At 28.8% G+C, this 23,030-nt stretch overlaps 1 protein-coding gene across 5 annotated transcripts in view; it reads right to left on the reverse strand.

Annotated features, from left to right (window-relative positions):
- LOC114127660 (hepatic leukemia factor-like) overlaps positions 1-23,030 on the reverse strand; it is a 65,226-nt gene that overhangs the window by 24,017 nt on the left and 18,179 nt on the right. For 2 of the 5 annotated variants that reach the window (XM_027991969.2, XM_027991966.2), the window contains exons 1-2: positions 19,820-20,058; positions 1,626-1,682 (exon numbers count right to left, since the gene is read on the reverse strand). In XM_027991969.2, coding sequence (XP_027847770.2) covers positions 1,626-1,682; positions 19,820-19,940 — 178 coding nt within the window. In that variant the 5' untranslated portion in view covers positions 19,941-20,058. Of the gene's footprint in view, positions 1-1,625; positions 1,683-11,186; positions 11,311-19,819; positions 20,059-23,030 lie in introns of those variants that run through there. The other 3 variants (XM_027991968.2, XM_050202970.1, XM_050202971.1) reach the window with 3 other exon arrangements.

Here is a 23,030-nt window from a genome sequence, read left to right on the forward strand (position 1 = left end):
TCACGCGATGAATCAATTGTCGACGTATATGAGATGTGACAACGGCTCGGTGCTTATTTGATCTGTCATGCAGGGTTTGAAGTATATAGATCACTGCGTTCTAACTACGACTGACGAACTTAATCTTGAGACTCGGGTAGTTAAGATAGGTTAAAACGCATCCAATAATAATAATAATAACCAATAGAAAAATAGTATAAAAGTCAGTAGAGCGCCGATTGGCTGTATAGTACGAAAACCCAAAAATGCCCAATGTTATTATTTAATAATCATTATTATTGTTATTCATTTGATGACGTTATAATATTATTATATAATAAATTTCCCGGATGTAAGAATAATCATTTTAATGTGAGAAAAAAATTGTTTTTATTATGTGTAATTATATTTATGAGAATTTATACATTTTAAATTATTGTTTTGCGTAGGTACCTAGGTATAAGGTACACTTTATAGCATTTTATGGTCGAAATAACTATAAGACAAAGAAACAGCCCCAAAATTTCCAAACAAATATCCACGGGGGCAGAGCACGCGGGTAAAAGCTAGTATATAAAAATCTTGGTAAAGTTGTGTAACATAACTCAACATTTTTTAAAATGTAAATATGTATTGTAAATAGGCGCTAGCACATAATACGTAGTAGGTGGAAATACAATTACAAATTGCACCAAAACATAACTATATACAGATTAATTAACTTGTAGTTGGCACACATCTACATTATGTTTAATAGGTGATTTGAACACAATCCAAGTGTGTATTTATTTTAGTGTAGGTGATTACTGATTTCGAATTTAACAACATGAATACGTAATCCGACCAAAATTATAAAGTAATATTATATTTTATTAAATTATGAGAGATCCACTACATTAATCAATTTCAAACAAAATACGATTTCGTTATATTTAGGCAAGTGCTTAATATCGTGTTCGATTTATCTAACAGCTATGTATAATTGCATTCGATACGTTTATAGCGTATTGTAATTAATTTATAACTTTCTCGTACTTAACCATTTTTAAATTGTCATTTTCGAAGTAACGATTAAACGACGTTCAAAAGAACATTGATATTAATGGAGGTATACAATGTATGTTATGATAACACATCAACATTTTTATAGTCAAAATCATAACGTTTGGAAGTGAACGTGCCATATAGTTTTTATATTAATTAATATTATGTAGCTAATTTTAATACGTAACATATATTAAGAATCCTTTTTTTAATACACGCAGTGTTTAAAATCGAGAGTTTAAAACGTACCTGTAAACGAGTCACCGGGTAAAAGGATAATACAATTCTTCAATAATAATATACATTATTTGTCGTACATTTTTAGAAAGTAGTCAATCAGTCACGACAGTATAAGGGTCACACACTCGAATTATAGGTATATGTATCATCATTCGTCACTATTCTAACTCAAAACGTACATAATATTCGGGAGAAAAATATAGTAGCGTGGACCATCGAATTATTATTTAATAGTTTTATTATTTTTTTATAGAATGGAACTGTCTAAAATGTGGAGTTTTCAATAACCAAAATTAATGATTTTAATTTGAAGAGTGGGTTAGTATAATGTTAAAACCTATGATATACTATGGGAAAAATACCTGAAGATTTGCGGTTGACTCTTTTTGGGACGTTGGCCACTGATTGAGTTTTCTTACCTGTAACAAAAATTATTGAAATAATTAACACTTGCTCAAATTGGAAGCTATTAAATTAATAATAATATACCTATACATAATAACTGAGTATTATAAATAAGTAACATTGTATACATAATATCATTAAAACTAATTATTATTATACTGCGATAGGTATAATATACAACTACGAAAAAGAATTGCAATATTATATTTATAACGATCGAAGTATGTTAAAAATGTATATTATTTTTGCTGTTGTCCGATCGTTAATTTACTCCTAAAATACTTTCAAGTAGTTAATTCGACGAACAAACGAGAGAGTTGTGTTGCTTACGCATTCGAGGGGACTTCGAACGATTGCCACTGACCGGTTATATTCGTTTCAAGTGATTTGGTAAAATTTCTCAGATTTTGAACCACACTTGTGTAAAAATATTGCTCTGATATATACTAAAAATCGTTAATCCTCCCGAAATACAAAAACACTCAAAATCTTCATTTATTCGTTCCAGTCAGATTTTTAAAAACTTACTGAAATACTGCGACGGTATCATAATATACAATTATTGTATTAGGCAAATTTTATTGTATATTTCAATATTTTTTTTCTGTCCGTTTGACATAAAAAAATTATTTCCATACATTATGTAATATTGCTTCATACATATTTTTCTTTTACACGCGCTTATTGCATTATTATTATTTTGAATAATTTTGTCCCTTTTGAAATAATTTCTTACTACATTATACACGACGTGCACTACAACTACTATTATAGGACAGCCATTTTAAGCATAAATGGTATGACATCTTTTTCGGTTAAATGTTTTTAAAATAATAAAAATAGTACCTAATGGTAACAACAACGACAACAACAAGGTATTAAGCACTTCGTTTACCAAATGTTCCCGTATACAGAAATATTACACTTGTGACTAGTTATGTGGTATATTAAAAACGATAGCTTATAAATATATTATATACATAACATACGTGTCTGTTTTACATATTTATAAGACGTCCGCTGGTTCGTATCATGTCGCAATCCATTAGGTTATTAAAAACGTGTATTATACTAGCGCGCGATTTTAGTACTTAAATATTGTGCTGGAAAAAAATCGTTTTCTTTTTCTTTCTTTTAGGGTTCCCGGGCGCGTACAAACGAATTGAAAAAAAAAAAAAGTAACCGAATAATAATAAAAATCGTCGAGGGGATTTCACTCGGTGCTCGACGCGGAAAACGAGCCGAAACACGGATCGCCGACGCCCGCCGTACCTAACCTAATATTATTATAATAACGACGGGCGCCGGTCACGCCAATCTCCGGGGACGAAGCGTATCGTTTTTTTTTTTTAATAATATTTTTCTCCCGTGTCCAATAATATATATTGTGTACCTAAACACGCGCTGGGCCTCTACCGGACGATCTATCGTAGGTACCTTCGTTTAATTTGTCTTCGTCGTCACTCGTCAATCACTTAAAAACGTAATGTAGTTTTTGATATTTTCGTTGTTGTCCAAGGGACCAAGGGCGACGTGGATGAAGTCTTATAGGTATATAGCAATTATTAATAATAAAACCTCCGCGGCAATATTATTGTTTTCGTATATTTCTAATTTACTAGCCCCGTGTATGTGCGGTCTACGTCTTACCAACAGCACGTGGGTTATATAACCTTGCTAGTCTTACCTTAGGAAGAACTCATTTTACTCCATTATATTTTATAATATTAAAGTGAATTGACCTATAATTACCTATATCGAGTTTAAAGGCAAGGATATTATTCAAGGCTTCACGAATACACGAATATATATATTATTATTATTTAAAATTGTAATTTTGATCGTATATTCAAAAAAATGCTCATGTATAACTACTCATCTCGTTTCGAAATTAAAATTCGCAAAAAGCATAAGACGAGGTCCTGCAGTACAACGTTCTTACCTTTCGATTTGATAATAGGTCAATTCACTCTATATATCGTTAAAAGACGACGGAGTCAAGTAGATTTTTCCGATCGTATAAGATTGACCACCACCCGTATTCCGCGAGTTACAGTGAGACGGAGACGACGACACGTGCTGCGACGATGCCGTTCTCTCAATATAATAATTTCGGATCCAGCCGACGGCGGCCCAAGAGTTTTTCCGTCGGTTGTGACGAACGCACACGTTCTACTGTACAGGTTAGGTACCCATACCTGCTTGCTTCACACGACCGCACACCACCCGCCTTACCCACCTATCCACTCGACACTGCCACACATCGCCCGGCACCCGCTTCTCCTCTTCGGAAGTACTACCACCGACCGCCCGACCTTTCGCCATAACATAACCAAACAGGACACGTGTCTCGTACGCACGCATCGCATTGTCTGAAGAAGGACCCCACCCCCCACCCAACACCAATCGGGCCGAAAAAATGTCGATCGGTTAGGAGAATCACTCGAAACACAATAATAATATAATATAATGCATAATGCACCACTGCTGGGTTGTTTCGCCGCCGTCGCCGTGTCGATGTAATAAAATCGTTTTACGTTTTTGTATCACTATACGATGATGGTGTACAGGACATTTGTTCGGTTTTAAAACGCCGCATTATAAATTATTATAATATTGTTGTACTCGCTGCAGCAGTGCGTTTATGTCATCCTTGCAGCGGAACGCTTTTTCGAAACATGTGTCGCCCGGAAATTCATGACACTGCACACACGCACTGCGTGCGACTAGAGCGTTGATACGATCCGGAGGAATAATAGATAGGTATAAATTCGATTCTGATTCGAATATTATACGTAGTTTTTGCTGTGCCTACCATTAGAGTACTTCGGCCATTTTCTATACATTCTACACATGTATCACAATATCTCTACAAAAATCTCTCGAAACCCGAATTTAACGTTGTATATTATTTTGTTTGATATTCACACTTTGCAATGCCGTTAAGCCTACTATGGATAATATTATAATGTACGTACTATTAGTATACACGGTATAATAAATGAAATAATAGTTTTCGGATAGAAATTCGTTAGATAAATCATTAAAATTCAAATAATTTATAGCATTACACTAAGTATCTATACATATATTATACATTAAACATATTATGTAAGTAGCACACATTTTTTAATTTTATTCGAATAAAAGAATGGTTTTGTCAATTGTATTAAATATTGCTGACTAATGTGCAGTTGTATATTCAACAAAAGAAAATGTCATTATTTTAATTTTTAACAAGCATCGTTGTTATAAAGTTATACTGTCTTATGTTATGCTCATAAGTCATAATTTATTACAATATAGATATTTCAGTATTGATCGGTGATTACTAATACAGCACGTCTAGAGTAAAGAAACACATTTCTATGTTTAACTACAAGACGTATAATGACGGCTGAGACATTTAAAGTAAATAAACAATTAACAAACGTATAGTTTCCCAATACATTTCAACCATAATATTGTTGATTTGAGAGATTAAAATTCACTTCTAATTTGCGAATATTTTGGTGAATAGAATAAAAATCTCGGGAAAATAACCCAACGAGGAATTCCGGAAATAAATTTTTCTAATATTTTAACGATAACCATTTCAAAACTTCAAACGTTATCGACATGTACAGTGAAATGTGTACCTTTGGTAATATAGTAAAAATAAGACAACATTAATCTGTAATAGACTCACGAATACGATTTGGATGCTCACTATTATCTTAAAATACAAGGTAATCACCATGCCGTTCAAATATTGTACAGTACAATAAAATTAATAGCGATTTTCAGTAGATTACAAAAGGCGATCAGTATATATTTCTGTAATACATTATTCACAAGGACGACAATGGAAATTTTGAAAAATAAAAATTCTAAAATCTTTTGTAATAGATTTATTTATTAAAAAAAAAACTTTTTTTATACGTTAGAAATGTTCTAAATGTATCTATTTTAAATACCCGAGTGTACTTAAGACTAGTTTGAATATTAAAAATCTAATATTTGTTGGTCTTAATCATGATAATTCAACTGAAAATGTAGTAGTAGTTTTAAAATTAAAAAATATAATGAACGCAAAAGCAAAACTACCCTATACAACATCGAGCCAAATGTATACTGAGGCTGTGAATAATATACCATAAGAAATATAGTTGAGTTACTAAAATATCATGTAGGACGGACAATTATTCGAAATCAAAACCACCGAAGTTACAACGATCCTTCAAAACCAGTGTGTAGAAAAAATTTAGTTATTGCTGAAGATGATCATTATATATTATACAGTATATTAATTAATTAGAAAATCATTATAGCTTTAATTTGAAATATAAATTAATATTTACTATTAGTTATTATTGTCATAATTTATCTATATAAAAATTATAAATCATAATATTATGTTTAATCATAAATCGAATAAAATAACCCAATAATATTCAAATAATTATGTTTAAAAATTAATTGAATGTTAAAAATTAGTTACATTGATTTTATTTAAATAAAATTGTATTCAAATAACGCCCTTCTCTGCTACAGTGTTATACCTAAATATTTGTAAATAAATATTAATAATATTTTAAGGAATGTAAGCATTTAAAATATTTTTATTCAATCATCATTTTCATATAGTTGTAAATACTATTTTAAAGTATTTTAAACCTATACATTAGCAATGATTAAATATTTTATTTATTACATTTTCACTGTTTAAATTGTTGTGTCAAATCTAACATTTTTATTCGATGTGTTTGTGGCATAGATTTTAAAATCATTATTTAAAAACGATCTGGTATAGGTACAAGTGATTATAGCGGAACTACATGATTTAATAGTTTATACATATTAGTCAACGATTATTAACATTTTACCGAATTAACGTAAATAATTATTGTAGTTATATATATTATTTTTATAAGATAAAATTACAATCTTATTAAGCTTAAGTTTATTTATTTATGAATACTTAATGGAACTTTAAAACTTTAATAACGTGGTAATGGAAAGCATTACATGTAATAGTGACAAATTACTATAATAATAAAAAAATGGTTGACCAATTTTAAATTACTACGTATTACGTGTATTTAATAAAATAACTACGTGTAAATTGTACATTTATTTGTATTTTGTTGTAATAAGATTTAAATAACGATGGTAAATGATTGATGATGTCAATGTCTGGAACTTGTAAGAATATGAAAAAAAATTGAATAAAATCGATTACATACCAAAACATTTTTCTATGACTTAATATTTTCAGTTTTTACAACAAATAATTATTGAAATATAGTATGATCACATAATTTTTGTATATTACCTAGCTATAGGAAAAAATAAAGGAGTTAAAGTTTTCAAAAATCTAAATCATAACCATAATAAAACTGGAGAAAGTAGTTGAAAGTACTAACGACTTTATAAATTAAAGGAACAGCTATAATATAATCTATATTTGTTAAAACCTCGGGCAAAAGTCAATCATTAAGAACTTTCCAAATTTCTAATCATGATATTAATACTTAATAAACTAATGATACATAAATTAAATTAGAAAAAACGTCTATCGTAAAATATCAACGGTATTATTGAATTTGCCGACATTATTTTATGACATTTTCTGCGCAATTTAAAAAATATATACCTATGATGTACACAAATGCTGGATTTTTTTTTATTTTATTTATAATCCTCATGTATTAACTTGATAGAACTTTTAAATGTAAACTAAAAACATTTTCAAAAATAATTTTTTTTTTTACAAGAATTAATACTTAATTATTATTTATTATAATAGTACCTATACTTATACTTATTATATTGCGTATGATTCATCATGCATGGTTGCTCCCATGTTAATTATTTTTTATAAGAATGAATTTATTTAAATTATTATTTTTGAAATATTTAAATGTACCTATATCTTATTTTCAAACTCTTGAGATTTTTCGTAACACTTAAGATACAAATCTATTTTTCAAATGATGATCTCTTTCTCCTTCTTAACTGTTAGTTACTTAGTTATTGGAAGGTAAAACACGATTGCGTACGATTTTACCTGATTTTCAACTTCAGTATATTAATATGTATAAATTATTAAGCATTGATGCCAATTTTCATACCAGTATTTACCACACGACCATACGTTAAAACTATAAATAATTTAAAATATACTTAGCATTTTTTCATAACCATTAAGCTTTTATTATTTACGATTATAATTATTATTATTATTATTATTATTATATTAGATATAACTACGAATTTGACAAAAAAAAAAAAGTCTTAAATAGAATTCAAAATATTATTAAAGTTTATGATGAGTATATAATCCAAAAAAATGTAATCCAATATTTTTAAAATTAGTAGATTATAGATATCAGGGAATTCAAATTTAGGCATTTTAAAATAATTTAATGATGAATTTATTTATTTTATATTAATTACTATAGAACTGTACATGTACTGGATATGTATTGGGTATATGATGAAACTAATAAATTTATAACGTTGCATACGATTTCATACGCAATCGTGTTTATTTTTTTTCCTTAAAGATATTATTAACCCATCTACAAACACACGCAATCGTGTTTTAGTGGATAATTTCTTTAAAAATGTTTGTATACTTGAAAAAAAAATTAGTGTTATTAATCCATCAACATTTATAATGTATGAAAATGTGATCGAACTGTCCAAGTATAATAAACACCAGAATTTTAAATAAGGTACCTACCGCTACACTAACATGGAACAAAGATATTCCGTATTTCCACGATTAAGACTGTCTGGTTCAGTTTAGGGCAAAGGTACCTATTATATATTTTATAAAGAAGAATATTTTCTGTGGATTGATCGGATAGATTTTTAATATAAACATTTTTTTTTTATAAATATAACCATATTTTTATTTAAAATAATTTTGATTATTTTTAACCATTAAGAACTTATTCAAAAATGTAAATATTAAAAATTTATTCGATAAATCCATAGGAAATATTGTTTTTTATAAAATATATAATAGGTAAATTTGCCCTAAACTGAATCAGGAAGTCGTAATCGTGGAAATACGGACAATTTTTGTTCCTATGTTAGTGTAGCGGTAGGTACCTTAATTTAAAATTCTATTGTTTATTATACTTGGACCATTTTCAAACATTATACATTTTGATGAATTAATAATACTAAATTTTATTCTATATAAAGCATGTACATAATCAATCATATTATTATATTGCATACTTACACAAAAATAAAATACATATTATTTTAAAATAATCAATCCGCTTAGAATCTAATATATTTGGTAATACCTACGATTATATTCACGCAATATAACTTTAAATGAATTGTTAACAACAATTAAAATCAAAATAGGTACATAAGGCATTTTAATATTATTATTTTCGTTTGTATTTATATTTATTTTTTTTTTAAATCTTAAATTACCTACAATGGAATAACTATCACAAGTGTTTTTCTAATAATGGAAAACATAGGTCAGTTAATGTATGAATACTAAGTGCTTTAAAATGGTAGATACTAGAATATCAATTAACAATTAGTCAATTAATTTTTTCCAATTTATCAATAATATGTTGGATATAAAATTATCTTATATAATATATATTGATAACAAATTTAGTAAACTACTCATTTTTAGAAACTAAGTTAAAAATAAATAATTAACTAATAGTCTTAATTCTTAATACAATATTAATTATCGTGTATTAATTACTAAATATACCTATAATATATCATTTAACGTTTCATTAATTATTCTCATATGAATAATAAGTTTTATATACCTATGTTATGCTCCTTATATTTTTTAATTATATCTTTTATTGTAATTTGTATTTATTAAATTGATTAAATCTTTTTTTTTAAATTAATTAAAATAAGTAGCAATAAAAATGATTTTATTTAAATAGAAAATTTACTTTTTATTACTGTTCCATAATCTATAAATGATATCAATAAATGTTTGTTTAAAATTCAACTTAAAATTTAGATTTTAAGAAGTTTGAAGTCATAAAGTTTCTAAAGCCCGTGTGATTTTTAAAACTATAAACTCTGCGCGCCGTACTTTGTTCTTCTAAACAATTATTTGTACACAACTAAAATGTATTAATATTAATTTATGAATTATTATTTATTATCTATAGTTTATCAACTAAAATGAATTGTATTTTACATAAATAGCCTTATGTTTAGTGTACTTATTTTAGACAATAGGGTTTTATTATAAATAAATTATTTATATACATAAAATATTATTTGTACGTGTGGATTTAAATGATTTTGCTTATCATTGGATACTTGATATAATATAATATATTCTAATAATTTTAATTATCAATGATTAAAATGGAAATAATAAGTTGTATCTGTAACTGTTTTTCTAAGTCTTTAAAAATCCCATTTCTTCTTATTATAGTATTTTTATACTAACTAAATTTTGGGTACTCATTAGCCGTAAAACAATATTTTATACAATTTTTATACCCTTCTTAAAATTCAGAAATAAAATAGTAATTATTATACCTAACAGTTTATCATATATTGTAAAACTCATTTAATATTAATGCTTTGTACAATTTAAATATTTAGACACTCTAAATTAATTGTATTAGAAATATTTTCAATGCCAAACCTTTGTTAATTGTAAATTGTAATTTTTGTAATTCTCAAAATAGGTAATTGGGATAATAGAAAATCACTTTATACATTATTTAAATATAATATTATTTAAGATTCAAAATAGTGAAAAATGTTTAAAACATGACTCATACATTTTTAATTGAAAACTATACAATAGCTAACAAAATACAAATACTGATTAACTAAACAAATACAACTGAATACTGATCATAGACTAAATAGTGTATTGTATATTATAATATTGTAATTAACTAATTTGATAAAAACATAAATAAAGAATGTTTAACGTTTATAGTCTATTTATTATAGCGTAATTATTTTTTATTATCATAATATCATCATCTTTATTTTTTATAGTTAAGTATTAATGTGATTACATTGATAAATAAGTATATGGTATGTAGAATTTCAGATGTACGTATAAATAAATAATAATGAGTAGGTAATTTGCGAGTAAATTAACATCAAAACAACATAAACCTAGTTCTGGGATTCAAACGTTTATATGAAATATATAGGTATATAATATATTATAGTCTATGTGATAAGATCTGTACACTATACATTATTTAGTTTTTAGTTTTGTAAAAGTGCTCACAGATTAGGCATAATAATACCAATCATACCTACGTCTTATATTATTATGATTTTAAGTCGCATACCGTCTATTCGTTAATCGTATTAAAAAAATAATATTATACACAGCAAAAATAAAACACCTATACAAACTATAGAAAAATCATTTATACATTTTTAATTTGCGTTAAACAAAATACACACAACATAAATATCCACCTTGGATTTTATATCATTATAATTATTATTATTATTATATCATAGTATATTGTGAGGCGAGCATATACCTGGTATGGGTATGAGGTAAGTCTTTGACGGGTAGTACTCATGATTAGAAGCGGTCCATTGGTTATTTGACATCGGTGACTGTTGTTTCACTTGACGGTTTTGTATCATTTTGAACGTTTTAATCGCACATTAAGAACGACACGAAAAACGGCTTAGGATATATTATTATTATACGGTAAACGTGGATAATAATAACTTATAATCGAAACCGATGGGGAAAAAAATTGCAACGGCAACAGAACGCACAGTCTTCAGATTGGGATACGGCACGGCTATATGTGCAGGACAAAATTATTCAATTAATAGTATAATTATTGTTACGCGTATTGGTGTCATTGGTGATATCTGTACCTATCGGCCGATTCGAGAGCGTGGTACAACGTGTACAGAATGTCGGTGCCGGTCCTAAAGTCGACGCACAGACGAGATTATAAATTCATAACAAAATTATTTTATTATTGACACGTGTTTATATCATAGAGTAATGCTGCTCGTGCGGATGTTTTCGTCGGATAAAACGAATCGTAAACACGCACGCGAAAGAAATGAAACAAAATACGATGTTTCGATAGAAGAATATTGAGAACCGACAAAAAACGGACGAACACCACGACGGACAAATCGGGCCCGATCTAGTGGGATGGGTTATCCTGTAGTGATGTATGCGTGCGATGTGATACAGGTGCCACGGTCTTAAATGTAATTTACGTAAGAAAATAATATTATTGCGTGTCATTCGCCAATTGTTGCAATTTATTCCTTTGTCGCAGAAAATAAATTCAGTGTCCGTAAGCGCAGTATACATCCATCGCATGCACACAAACTTGACTAACTATTGAACTGAAAACCTGGGCTGTATATACCAAATGACAGAGCAGGGTGCACGGACCCACGTGCTGTGCCGTTACGTCACGTGTACTCTCAACGTGAATCGTATTCTAAGGATACAGACTTTTCTTTGTCGACAACTTTCTATACTAGGTATCCAACTTAAAAATTCAATTATACGGTTAATGAAAATACGATTTCCTATACCAGGTATTCATAACGTTTTTCTTTACGATTTCGCACTGCAAACTACATTAATTAATAGAAACAATAAAACAAAATACTATATTGATTGTACAGCAATGTTATATTATTATAGTATGGTAATGTATAAAATATAATGTTATATTATAGTAGGTAGGTACACGCTTTATACGGAGACTGCTAAGCGGCCATATAGATGCATTACAACAGCTCACAAAAAAAAACTCCCTGTAGGTAGAGTATTGCGGATACCCGTTACGCGCAGTTCTAGTAGTGTTTAAATAACACGCTTATAAATCCTTAGTGTAAAATTGACGATCAAATGACACTCGATCACACGATTTGGCGCTTGTCGTCGTAGTTAAAATAACTAAATATTTCTGTGCGTTAGATATAGACCGGTCTCTGCACGAAAATATGTATGTGATATACATATATTATTATTTTATTTGCCTTGGGTCAAATCGTCATAGAAAGTAATGCACCTTTAACTACGATGATGCAATGTTCCTCATTATTAGTATACGTAGAACATAAATGTTTTCTATTGAATTTTTTTTCTCTGTCAATAACCTTTGTTGTTATATTATCTACATGTAGAAACATTATTTACAATTTATAACTAAAATCAATTCGGCGTTTATAATTTAAAGTAAATATATTGGAATGAAAGAGACTGCAGCTGAAGCTGTGTCATATCCAATAGTCTTCACAATAATCTATGTGTGTACATTGTATATATATACTTTATAAACGTGTATAATGTTAAAACTGACAGGTGCACATCTTTTTTTTTTAAATCGTATCAATATGTCTACGACTGTTTCGGTTTAGACGTCGTATTTGTTAAATACTACCCCCCGCTGTAAATTGTAATAAGGATAAGTATTTTTCGTGATATCAATCATCTTAACAATAAAATTTGAATTTCTATTTCTATTCCTAGGTTAATACTGGTGTTCGGTGTTTTGTACAATTATTACAAAATTATCTAAAACATTCAATAATTATTTTGATATATTAAATTATTTCGATTTCTCGTTTATAAAGATCAAAATATTAGGGGGAAAAAATCAACATATTTTTCGTTAGATAATTTCAATAGTACGTACCTATATAATATTATATTTCAGGTCAGCAAGTAACAAAATATGTCACTCTCATTACTCATTATTATTTATTAATATATACTCTAGAATATATAAATATTATGTGGCTACCTACGCATGCAACTGAATTTGAATGTATCCTAACTGGATAAATGGATTGCGCCATTTGACGTTGAGAAAATTTAAATATATCGCTACTTAAATTAAATACATTAGGTCAATATACTTTGGTAGTTGGGGGAAATAAAGTCAACACCCCTTCCTATCATTCTACACTCGCACACGTGGTAGTACAATTACAAAAAAAAATAATATACTTTAAAAAAACATCTATTAATAGAGGTAGATAGATATTTCCTTTACATAGCATTTCCACGAAAGTAGACATATATAATATATTATTAGCTTAAGTGTTCAGGAATATTTATTTTCTCGGTAGCACATCTTGATCATAATTCATAAAATATACAAGTATAAATAGGTAGTAGTATAGTACACGGTTTCTAAATGAATATTGCATATATATTATTATATTTTATCCTATTATGATGCTTAGTTAAGGATGTTGTATTATCAATCACTATATATAGTTAATCGAAGAATACACATTTTGTATCAAAGTATCAATAAATACGAGTAGTGTGTGTACGCCTAAACTTAATTTGAGTAATAGTTATACATTTTAAACCTGTCATAAAATTGAAATATTCGTTTCTTTGAGTGTAATTCGAATATAAAGTTTATAATGTATTATAATGTTTCCAATGAAAATATTATTCAAACGTATAATGCAGCCAATAGACATTTGTCATACACATATATGTATACGTTAATTCTAATCCAATGATATAACAATATACCTAATACCTATAATAAAAGACCAATCATATGTTTAAACAATAAACGCAACTTTATCATAAAACAATATTTTAAACAAATTAAAAATTGTTTATTTATTTTATAATTAATAAAGGTGTTAAGTTTTGAAAATTTAAATAATGTATTATTAAATTATTTAAAAAAAAGGATTGGGAAGTTAAAAAACACTGAACCTACAGTTATTATTTTTTTTATAGCACCTACTTGAAATTTAAATTTTGACAATATTGAAACAAATTCAACATTATATAGTAATTTTTGTGTAGATAATTCAAAAAAGTGTTACTAAGAAACTTAAAAAAAAAAACATTTAAATTCATATTATTATTTCAATATACAATACTATTTTCAAAATACTTAAACCAATTATAAGCTATTAATACCATTCAATGGCTGCACTTTGTTTTATTGATTGTGTTATGCGATATTTTAGGTACAAATTGGTTCAATCTACCGAATAAGAAAATGCGAATAATAATATACATAATATATTATATACATATATATGATCTTTAAAACCCAGATTTAAAAGGTGACCTATTCTGATCAATCAAGTAGTCAGCTATAAAATTTACATTATGTTGTCACTGTAGTCTCTAATGACTACATTAGAGATAGTACCTATACAGGTAATTATATTTTTGGTTCTATGTTTTTAGTATACAAGGTCTTATAGCCTGTATGTTTTTATTAGTCAATAATTATACGCCTATTATTGTAAGAACCATAATTTCTGTACTTAGTCGATCTGATACTCTTACAAACATAATCAATAACCATTATAAGAAAATTACTTAGTGTACAAGTATAACAAATTAATTTTTCTAACACAAACTATATAATATACTGTACATTGTCTTAGTCACATGGAAACCATTCAAATTAAAAAAAAAAAAAAAACAATGTTCTAAAAACTAAAATATATTGAAAGAAACATCATTGACTATAGGATAGACAATTCTTAATGGTTACCGAATAGGTAATACGACTTACACGCCAAGTAACTCAAGATGGTTAACATATTTATCTTTTATTTAAATTTAAAAGAAACAAAATTTAATCGAATCCAGTTTTATACATAATAATATTATGATTCATTTATTTATTTAATCGTTGTTGCATGTGTCATAGAAATATTTTTTTTTTTCATAATATTATCATTAAAATTTTACTATATTATAATATATATATATTGTATGTCAGTATTTAATTTCAATGCGCCTGTACTATGAATTTTTATCTACCCATACTACCAATCATAATATTATAGTGTGTATAACCTGTTCATTTTAATCAACTATAATAGGCCTGTGCGTTTGCTAGTTTTTTTATATATATTAAAGTATACTTATGATATAATGGTATAGCAGTTTTAATTTCGTTTCTTTACAGATATAGTAGTTAATGACCATGATATTGCATACATTTTTGTAATCGTGAAAAAATAATATATTATGTTGTTTAATGATTTATTACTCGCTGTTAGATTTTAGACCTGACATGTCGCTAAACTTTAAAACTAGCTTGGCCAATCTATCTAAAATATTATATAGGTTGAAATATATTATGCAATATTTATTAATTACCTGATATAATATATATACAGAATGTTTTAGTTGAATAGTGTTTGATCTTACATGGAATAGCTGGAATTACCTTTTGTTATTTTATATTCTGTAACTTGAGTATATGATTTTCACATTAAAGATTTGTGTGGTTAGGTTATACTGTCTAGTAACATAATATTTTATAGTAATTTATCATACTTTGGAAAAATATTCTATTTCGTCTATTAAATAATTTGTTTTATAAAAAGTGTTGTATATACTGTGTACAATATATTCTATACGTCATGATATCTATCAAACTATATTATAATATCTAGGTAACTAATACGGAACGTGTAAGATATTTACATTTTATTCTGTTGGTGGTACCTGTTTAAAAAAATAATATAAATTATTCAGTGTACTAAATTGTAAATATTTAAATAATCGTATCATAACATTAGCTTGCCATTAAAATATATAATATAACAATACAAATATATATATACACATAATATAGTTAAATTTTAACAATATTGTTGATTTACTATTTAGTACAATTGAAAACAAAATCGTGTATACGAAAATTTGATTAACAATTATTGTTTACTTTTAAATTTTAATCTTGCAAGTTCAATAAAACAGAAATAAATTCTACCAGCTACATTTGATATTTTTACAAGTTAAGCATAACAAATATTTAGGTAGGTAAGATTAGGCTAGAAAAAATATTGAAAATGTTAAATAATTTATCGGTAACATAGTAATTTATACTGCGTATTTACCCAAGTCCCACGATATAATATTATTAGTTTATGCTGTATGTCTCAATGTCTGAACCTGTTGTATTCTAAACCAAACAATTATTTTACGCACGCAAATGAAAAAAATAAATGAAATAAGCATTTAACAGTTAATGTGACACGGCTAGTTTGCCTTGAAAATTATTCTGGGCCATAATATCGTTATCGTAAGTTTGGCCGTTGTATGCCGTTGGTCTTCTTTCATTACTATTATTTTTTTTTAATATAATTCATTTGAATGTTATTTATGTGTTGTATATAAAATGACGTATATATTATTACGAAAGTTAACATTTTTTACACAGTGTAGCGCAGAAGTATAAATTATGCATGTACTCGGCATATTATAGGTATATGTATAAGATGTGTAAATCCATACAACGTCCTACACAATATTATACACGTACAATGCAATACATATAGTTAATCACGATCTGATGCTGGGCTGTAATCTGTAGGAAGAGAGAAACTACTATAGATGCATTACATACGGCCAAACGATAAGGATTTATTCAGTAATCTCAGAAACAAAATATGTGTTCTCTCCCTCTCTTTCTCTCATCCATATTACTGGAAATCAATATTATGTACATACCATTTGCGTGTCGATATGTGAAAGAGAAACCCCAGACGTACAGAATGTTTGACACTGCGAGGTCAAAATTGTGCTATTGACAACGGTATCATAATATTATATTATAAAGGCGTATATTTTATGAATATTTCTTATAAAGAGGAATACGTCTTATTCATTTTGTCGTTGTAATGATTTAACTAATACAAAGTGTAGGTGCGTTTCAGATGCACAGTGGTTATTTTAATGCATTAAATTTATTACAGCGAGTTAGAACATTTAGAACATTTTTATTAATTTCAAACAACGTAAGTAATAAATATATAGTAATAATAATATACACATGTGAATTGTATGGAAGCACAGGTAAATAAATCGAATCAGTAGGTATAGTCAGTATTGAATGAGTATAAATATTTAAGCTTACAACGAAATAACGACATCCTTAGTACTTATAATTTTTTAGTGTTACTCTTTAACAGCAATTAAACGCTTTTTATAGATTATTCATATTTATTAAAATACACATAGGTATTCGTCTTATAATGATCTTAATTTTTTTTTATCTTTTATAGTTTTATAATGATGCCTGACGAGTGTTACTTCGTTAATACTTATAGCATAATAGACAATAGCTGATGAGAAGGAATTAAAAAATTTATTATTTCTCCTGTACTAATCACTTAATCTTAGTTATCGTTATTAGTTATTACACAGCGGTTTTTTCACATATTCACCGATAAAGCGTTGCTAAATTGGCATTTTTACTCAAACCATTTAGATTACCACACATGTTAGCACACATTTGACACACGTATACCAGAATTGATCATAATCTAATAATTAATAATAATCAGCGTGTGTTTTGCAAAATAAGGCGATACGTACAATATATTTTACTGTAGTGTTTGAACGGTTGAAAGGCTGGATGAAGGGCTAATCACATAATTTTTAATTGCCTATTATAAAGTTATCTAGACAAAATATTTAGATATGTACAAATATACAATCTTTAATGTATTTTCGGTCTTTTAATTTCAAGTAAAATTTATAGGTTAAAAAAACTGATACACATAATTCAAATTATTTATTTTAAATATCCATTTTTTAGCGTTTTGTTAACTATCAAATAATTTTTATTTTATCAAAATTAATGGTAATTATTATTTGGTAATTCATTTTAAATTGTTAATAATGTAAAAGCATCTGGCATAGTAGATTGCTAATACCGTGTTTTATTTTCATTAAAGGAAGGACGACGATTTTTAATATTTATCAACAAGTCTAGACGGTTATTATAACGCAATTCATTAGATATTTCGTGTTGAAAACATTTCACTTTAGTGGTTGTGTTTGTGTACTAAATCAGTTATAGTCAGTTACAGGTAAATATTAGATTAAAATGTTAACTTCATATCTTTAAATTGATATAAAGTAGGTAATATCGTTAAACATATATATATATATATGATTTCAGTCAACATACATTTTTATCGTATACCTATTAATATAATTGTTTTTAACAAAATTTAATGGAACTGTTTGGTTATTAATTATTTTAAATGTTTACGAAACTGAGTTACTTTACCTACAGCCTACAACCATATAGTGTAAGGTAGGAGTAGCATATTAGTGTATTACCAACATCATTATAATATAAATGCTAGGTAGGTATAGCAAGTGTAAACGGCGTACTGGCGTTACAGCGTTGGGTGATCAAAATATTGGTTTATTCTTGACACGTTGTTGCCACTTATTACCATTAAAATATATAAAGTCGTATCATAATGGACCCGTTAACAACACGTGGGCATTGTAGAATTATTTTCTTTACGGACAATTATCACGTAATTCAATATTTTTATAATGATAATTAGGTACCTATATAGTAGGTATGCGAGCAACGTTATAACCTATATATCACACCACGAGATACATACGTTTTGACGATCTCACAAATGACTCGCAATTAAACGTTCGGCTTAGCGAAAAACCACTAAAATCGTACCAAGGCAATGAGTATTCTCAATATTTATCACATATTATCAGTAACCATGAGCGCGTGCAAATGATATTATATTGAACGAGCGCCGCCGTTCACTCTTGACACTCTCGGACTTCACCGACCGACATTCCGGTTTTCGTGTGCGTGCGTGTGCGCGCGCGTGTGCGCAAGGCTGATGAAAAAACACATTATAATATATAATGTTGAATGTACGAATGTACGAATGTACGATGACAGTCAGACAGTAATAAAACGACTAAATCGAGGCGCACTAACGCGGGCAGACTGACGATTTAGACAAATCACGTCATATTTCCCGCTATCATAATCCAAATATTATCCACATAATAAAATTATATTACAACCGTCGGTTTCGAACACACGCAGTACCTACCTACTGCTACTCGGTAGAAACGTTAGAAACCAGCGTATATGAAATATCTCGTCGGACGTTTGTCGAAAACGTTTCGAACCGAACTTAAACCACCAAAGTCCACGTGTCGTCTCATAACACCACATCCCATCACCGAATCCCACACACACGACACTCTCGAGTGTCGCTATAATAAGCACACGATGCAAAAAAAAAAAAAAAACGTTATTGTACATAACATACATCGTTTTTCTTTTCATTTTTTTTTTTTTTTTAATAACATTATAATATTTTATTACGAGAGGCTTACCCATTTCTACCAATTCTTCGACGTAATCTTCTTTCAGACTCGAATGTTGACCCATACGCTTGTAGCCACCAGCGTTGCCGGCGATCGGAGACGTAGAAGAATAAGAAACGCCCAACTGCATTGAAATTTGAAATGTATTTTTTTTTTTTGTTTAATTTTAATTTTTTGTATTTTGTTTTTACAGTAAGCACACGATAGCAGACGAACTAACAAATCATTATATTATTATAGTATACGCGACGATAATATTATAATAATATTATATTATTAAATATAATAATAATAATAATAATAATATGTGTTACACTACTACGACGATAGTGTGCGTGTGTGTGCGTGCGCGTATGACGGCCTGGTGACGACGGCGACGGCGGCGACGGCGATGACGACGGATGGCGGCGGCACGAACGCAACACACACTATCTCGGAATGAGAAAAAACGCGCGCGCGGAAAAAAGTGATCGGATCGGCAATGTATTCAGCCGGGACGGAACACACGCACGGTGCGCGCAAAACGACTACACGCGATAGTCACCGCGTAAAATATTATCCGGACGGACGGACGACAGAGTCGGGCGCGTACCTAGTATGTACAGTGTGCAGCACGGCGCGGAATACCCAACTATCGGAATATTCCTTATTTCGTCACGGCTAATTAAAAGATAAACACGAAAAAAAAAAATGGGGAAAAAAAAAAAAACACCGAATAAAACCGGTTCGATCGAGAACCAGATAGTGTATTTTATAATAATATTTTATACACATTTTCCCCCCGCCCCGGTCCGCGCGCACTTCAATACCGGTACGCCTATAATATCATTGAAAAAAAGCACGTCATATATATACACTACACGCGCGTTATATTATTATTATTATTATTATCATTATATATATATTATAATACGCTATCTTTACGCGCTCAAGGACTCTTCAACCCATTATATTTGCATATCGGTTGCTAGCTCTGCGCGGCGGCGGCGGCGGCCAACGCTGCAGTGCTAGTGTACACCACGCTGTACACGGTTTGCGCGCTGTACGTATATAGTATACGTATATAGTTGTCGTGTTCAAGTTGTTTAACACTATAGACCAGTGGTTTTCAACCGGTGTGTGTGTGTGCCTACTACTGCTGTCTATACGCTCGAGCAGAATTTCCTAAAATATTTTTGAAAAAAAAAAAAAGAAAATTTATAGTGCACCCCACCACCGTTCTCTGCGCGCGAATGAGGATTCGACGATCGACGGTCACGCCGCAACGATAGTAAATAGAAAAAAGAAAACGGCACCGATCCGTAGCTGCAGAGAAAAACTGCTAAGCTTATCGACGACGGTTCCGCGTCTTCGACACACTTGTACGTCATCGCGCGTTCAGCGCGTACATATTTAATACACGTTGATCGATGTATTTTTATTTTATTGCACAACAATATAATATTATTATAATAACTTGTAAAATAAAATATATAATATTATGTCTGCCAACGCGTAACGTTGTTTTCGTTTATTTCACAAAAATTAACCCTCTGTATACTGTACGCGATATATATATGTATGGACCTACCTATATTATATATGTATTAAAACGTGCTTCATATTATATTTATATGGGTTGGTGTGCTGCGAAAATTCCGTAGGAGATGAAAAATGTAACGCACCGTTAAAAAGTTTGAAAACCACTGGTATAGAGTATAGACTATAGAGTGATGATAATAATTAATAATTATTTCATTGTTTTTGACAATAATAACGAACGCACACACACACACACAATACAATACAAGTGGTCATATGCGTTCTACTGGGTGCCGGGTATGATAATTATATTATAGTATTGTATGCATATTATTATTTTTTTATTTCGTCACACTAGAATATGATTTAAACCCTTATGGTAATAGTAATATAATAATAATCATTATAGACTATCGTCGAAAACACTCGTAGATCGAGTCTAGGTACACGCAATATGCCGCGCATCTAGCGTTGTTAATTTCCGGCACTGTTTTATTCTAAAATGAATAAACGTTGTGCTGATGACTTTTTTTTTAGAACATTTCAGGCTTCATCAAACACCTGCCGTAAAACTCTGGCCACGCCTATATAATATGCAAGTGGTTTAATAGCGTTGCGCGTGTACCCGGCGACGTGTGGCATCGCTGCAGAGTATAATATTATTTTAATATAATAATATTATATTGAAAACGAATGTTTAATACTAATATGCCTACAGATTCGTTTTTATATGGTGCACACTATTGGAATTTCTTTAAAACATTGCCGTTGATCAAGGCCGGCGACCGCCGTGTATATTGTGGTTTCGCTGACGAGCTAATAATGATTATACTATAATAATATTGGTTATTTGGAATGATATCAACAGTCGTTTTTCATTATTTTTTAATGCGATTTTAAACTGTTATATCTCAATAATTATTTTAAGACAAAACGACGAGTACAGAGAAAAAATTTTAAAAAACAAAATTAAATTATTAAAAATGATAATAATCGACTGCAGCAGATAGTGAATATAGTAGTATAATGAAAATACAAATAGAGATGAACGACTGTGTATAAAGTTAACAGTTAAATTGTAAAGGCAATTTTGAAAATAGGCTTATGCGTGGCTTTTATTTCGATGCCGTTAGTGGAAAAAGCATTTAAATCAGCAATGTAGATGAATTTTATGTGGTGTGAGAAAGAAGAGCATGCATATAGAGGCATCCACAGTTTATATAATAATATATATTAATAATAATTATTATTATTATTAATAATAATCTTAGCAATCACGTGATTTTAGGGATGGTTTTTTAATATTCAAATGATATTATAGTCAACGCATATTTTCGTGGGCAGACGGCTTTCATTTACCTACTAAAATTTAGCTGTGACATGAAATAGCAGTATTATAATATATATATTATTATGCACCATGGATAGATGATAATGCGTAGGCATCGAAACAACACACAAGCCGTCAATGGTATACGTATATTATTGGCTATTAGGCATAACTGATTATTATTAGTTTTTTAAAATAATTATTCAATAAACTCGCCATGTACAGCACCACTTTAGAGTAGTTTATTATTTAAATTTTAAACCAACGTTTGACCATGAATCTATATTTATCACATTTTACTAAAAAAAAAAAGGATATTATAATATGTATTCAAAAGTAAAATGGTTGATTTAAATAGGACCCCCATTA

The sequence above is a fragment of the Aphis gossypii genome, chromosome 3, assembly GCF_020184175.1.
Source record: "Aphis gossypii isolate Hap1 chromosome 3, ASM2018417v2, whole genome shotgun sequence".
Classification (NCBI taxonomy): domain Eukaryota; kingdom Metazoa; phylum Arthropoda; class Insecta; order Hemiptera; family Aphididae; genus Aphis; species Aphis gossypii.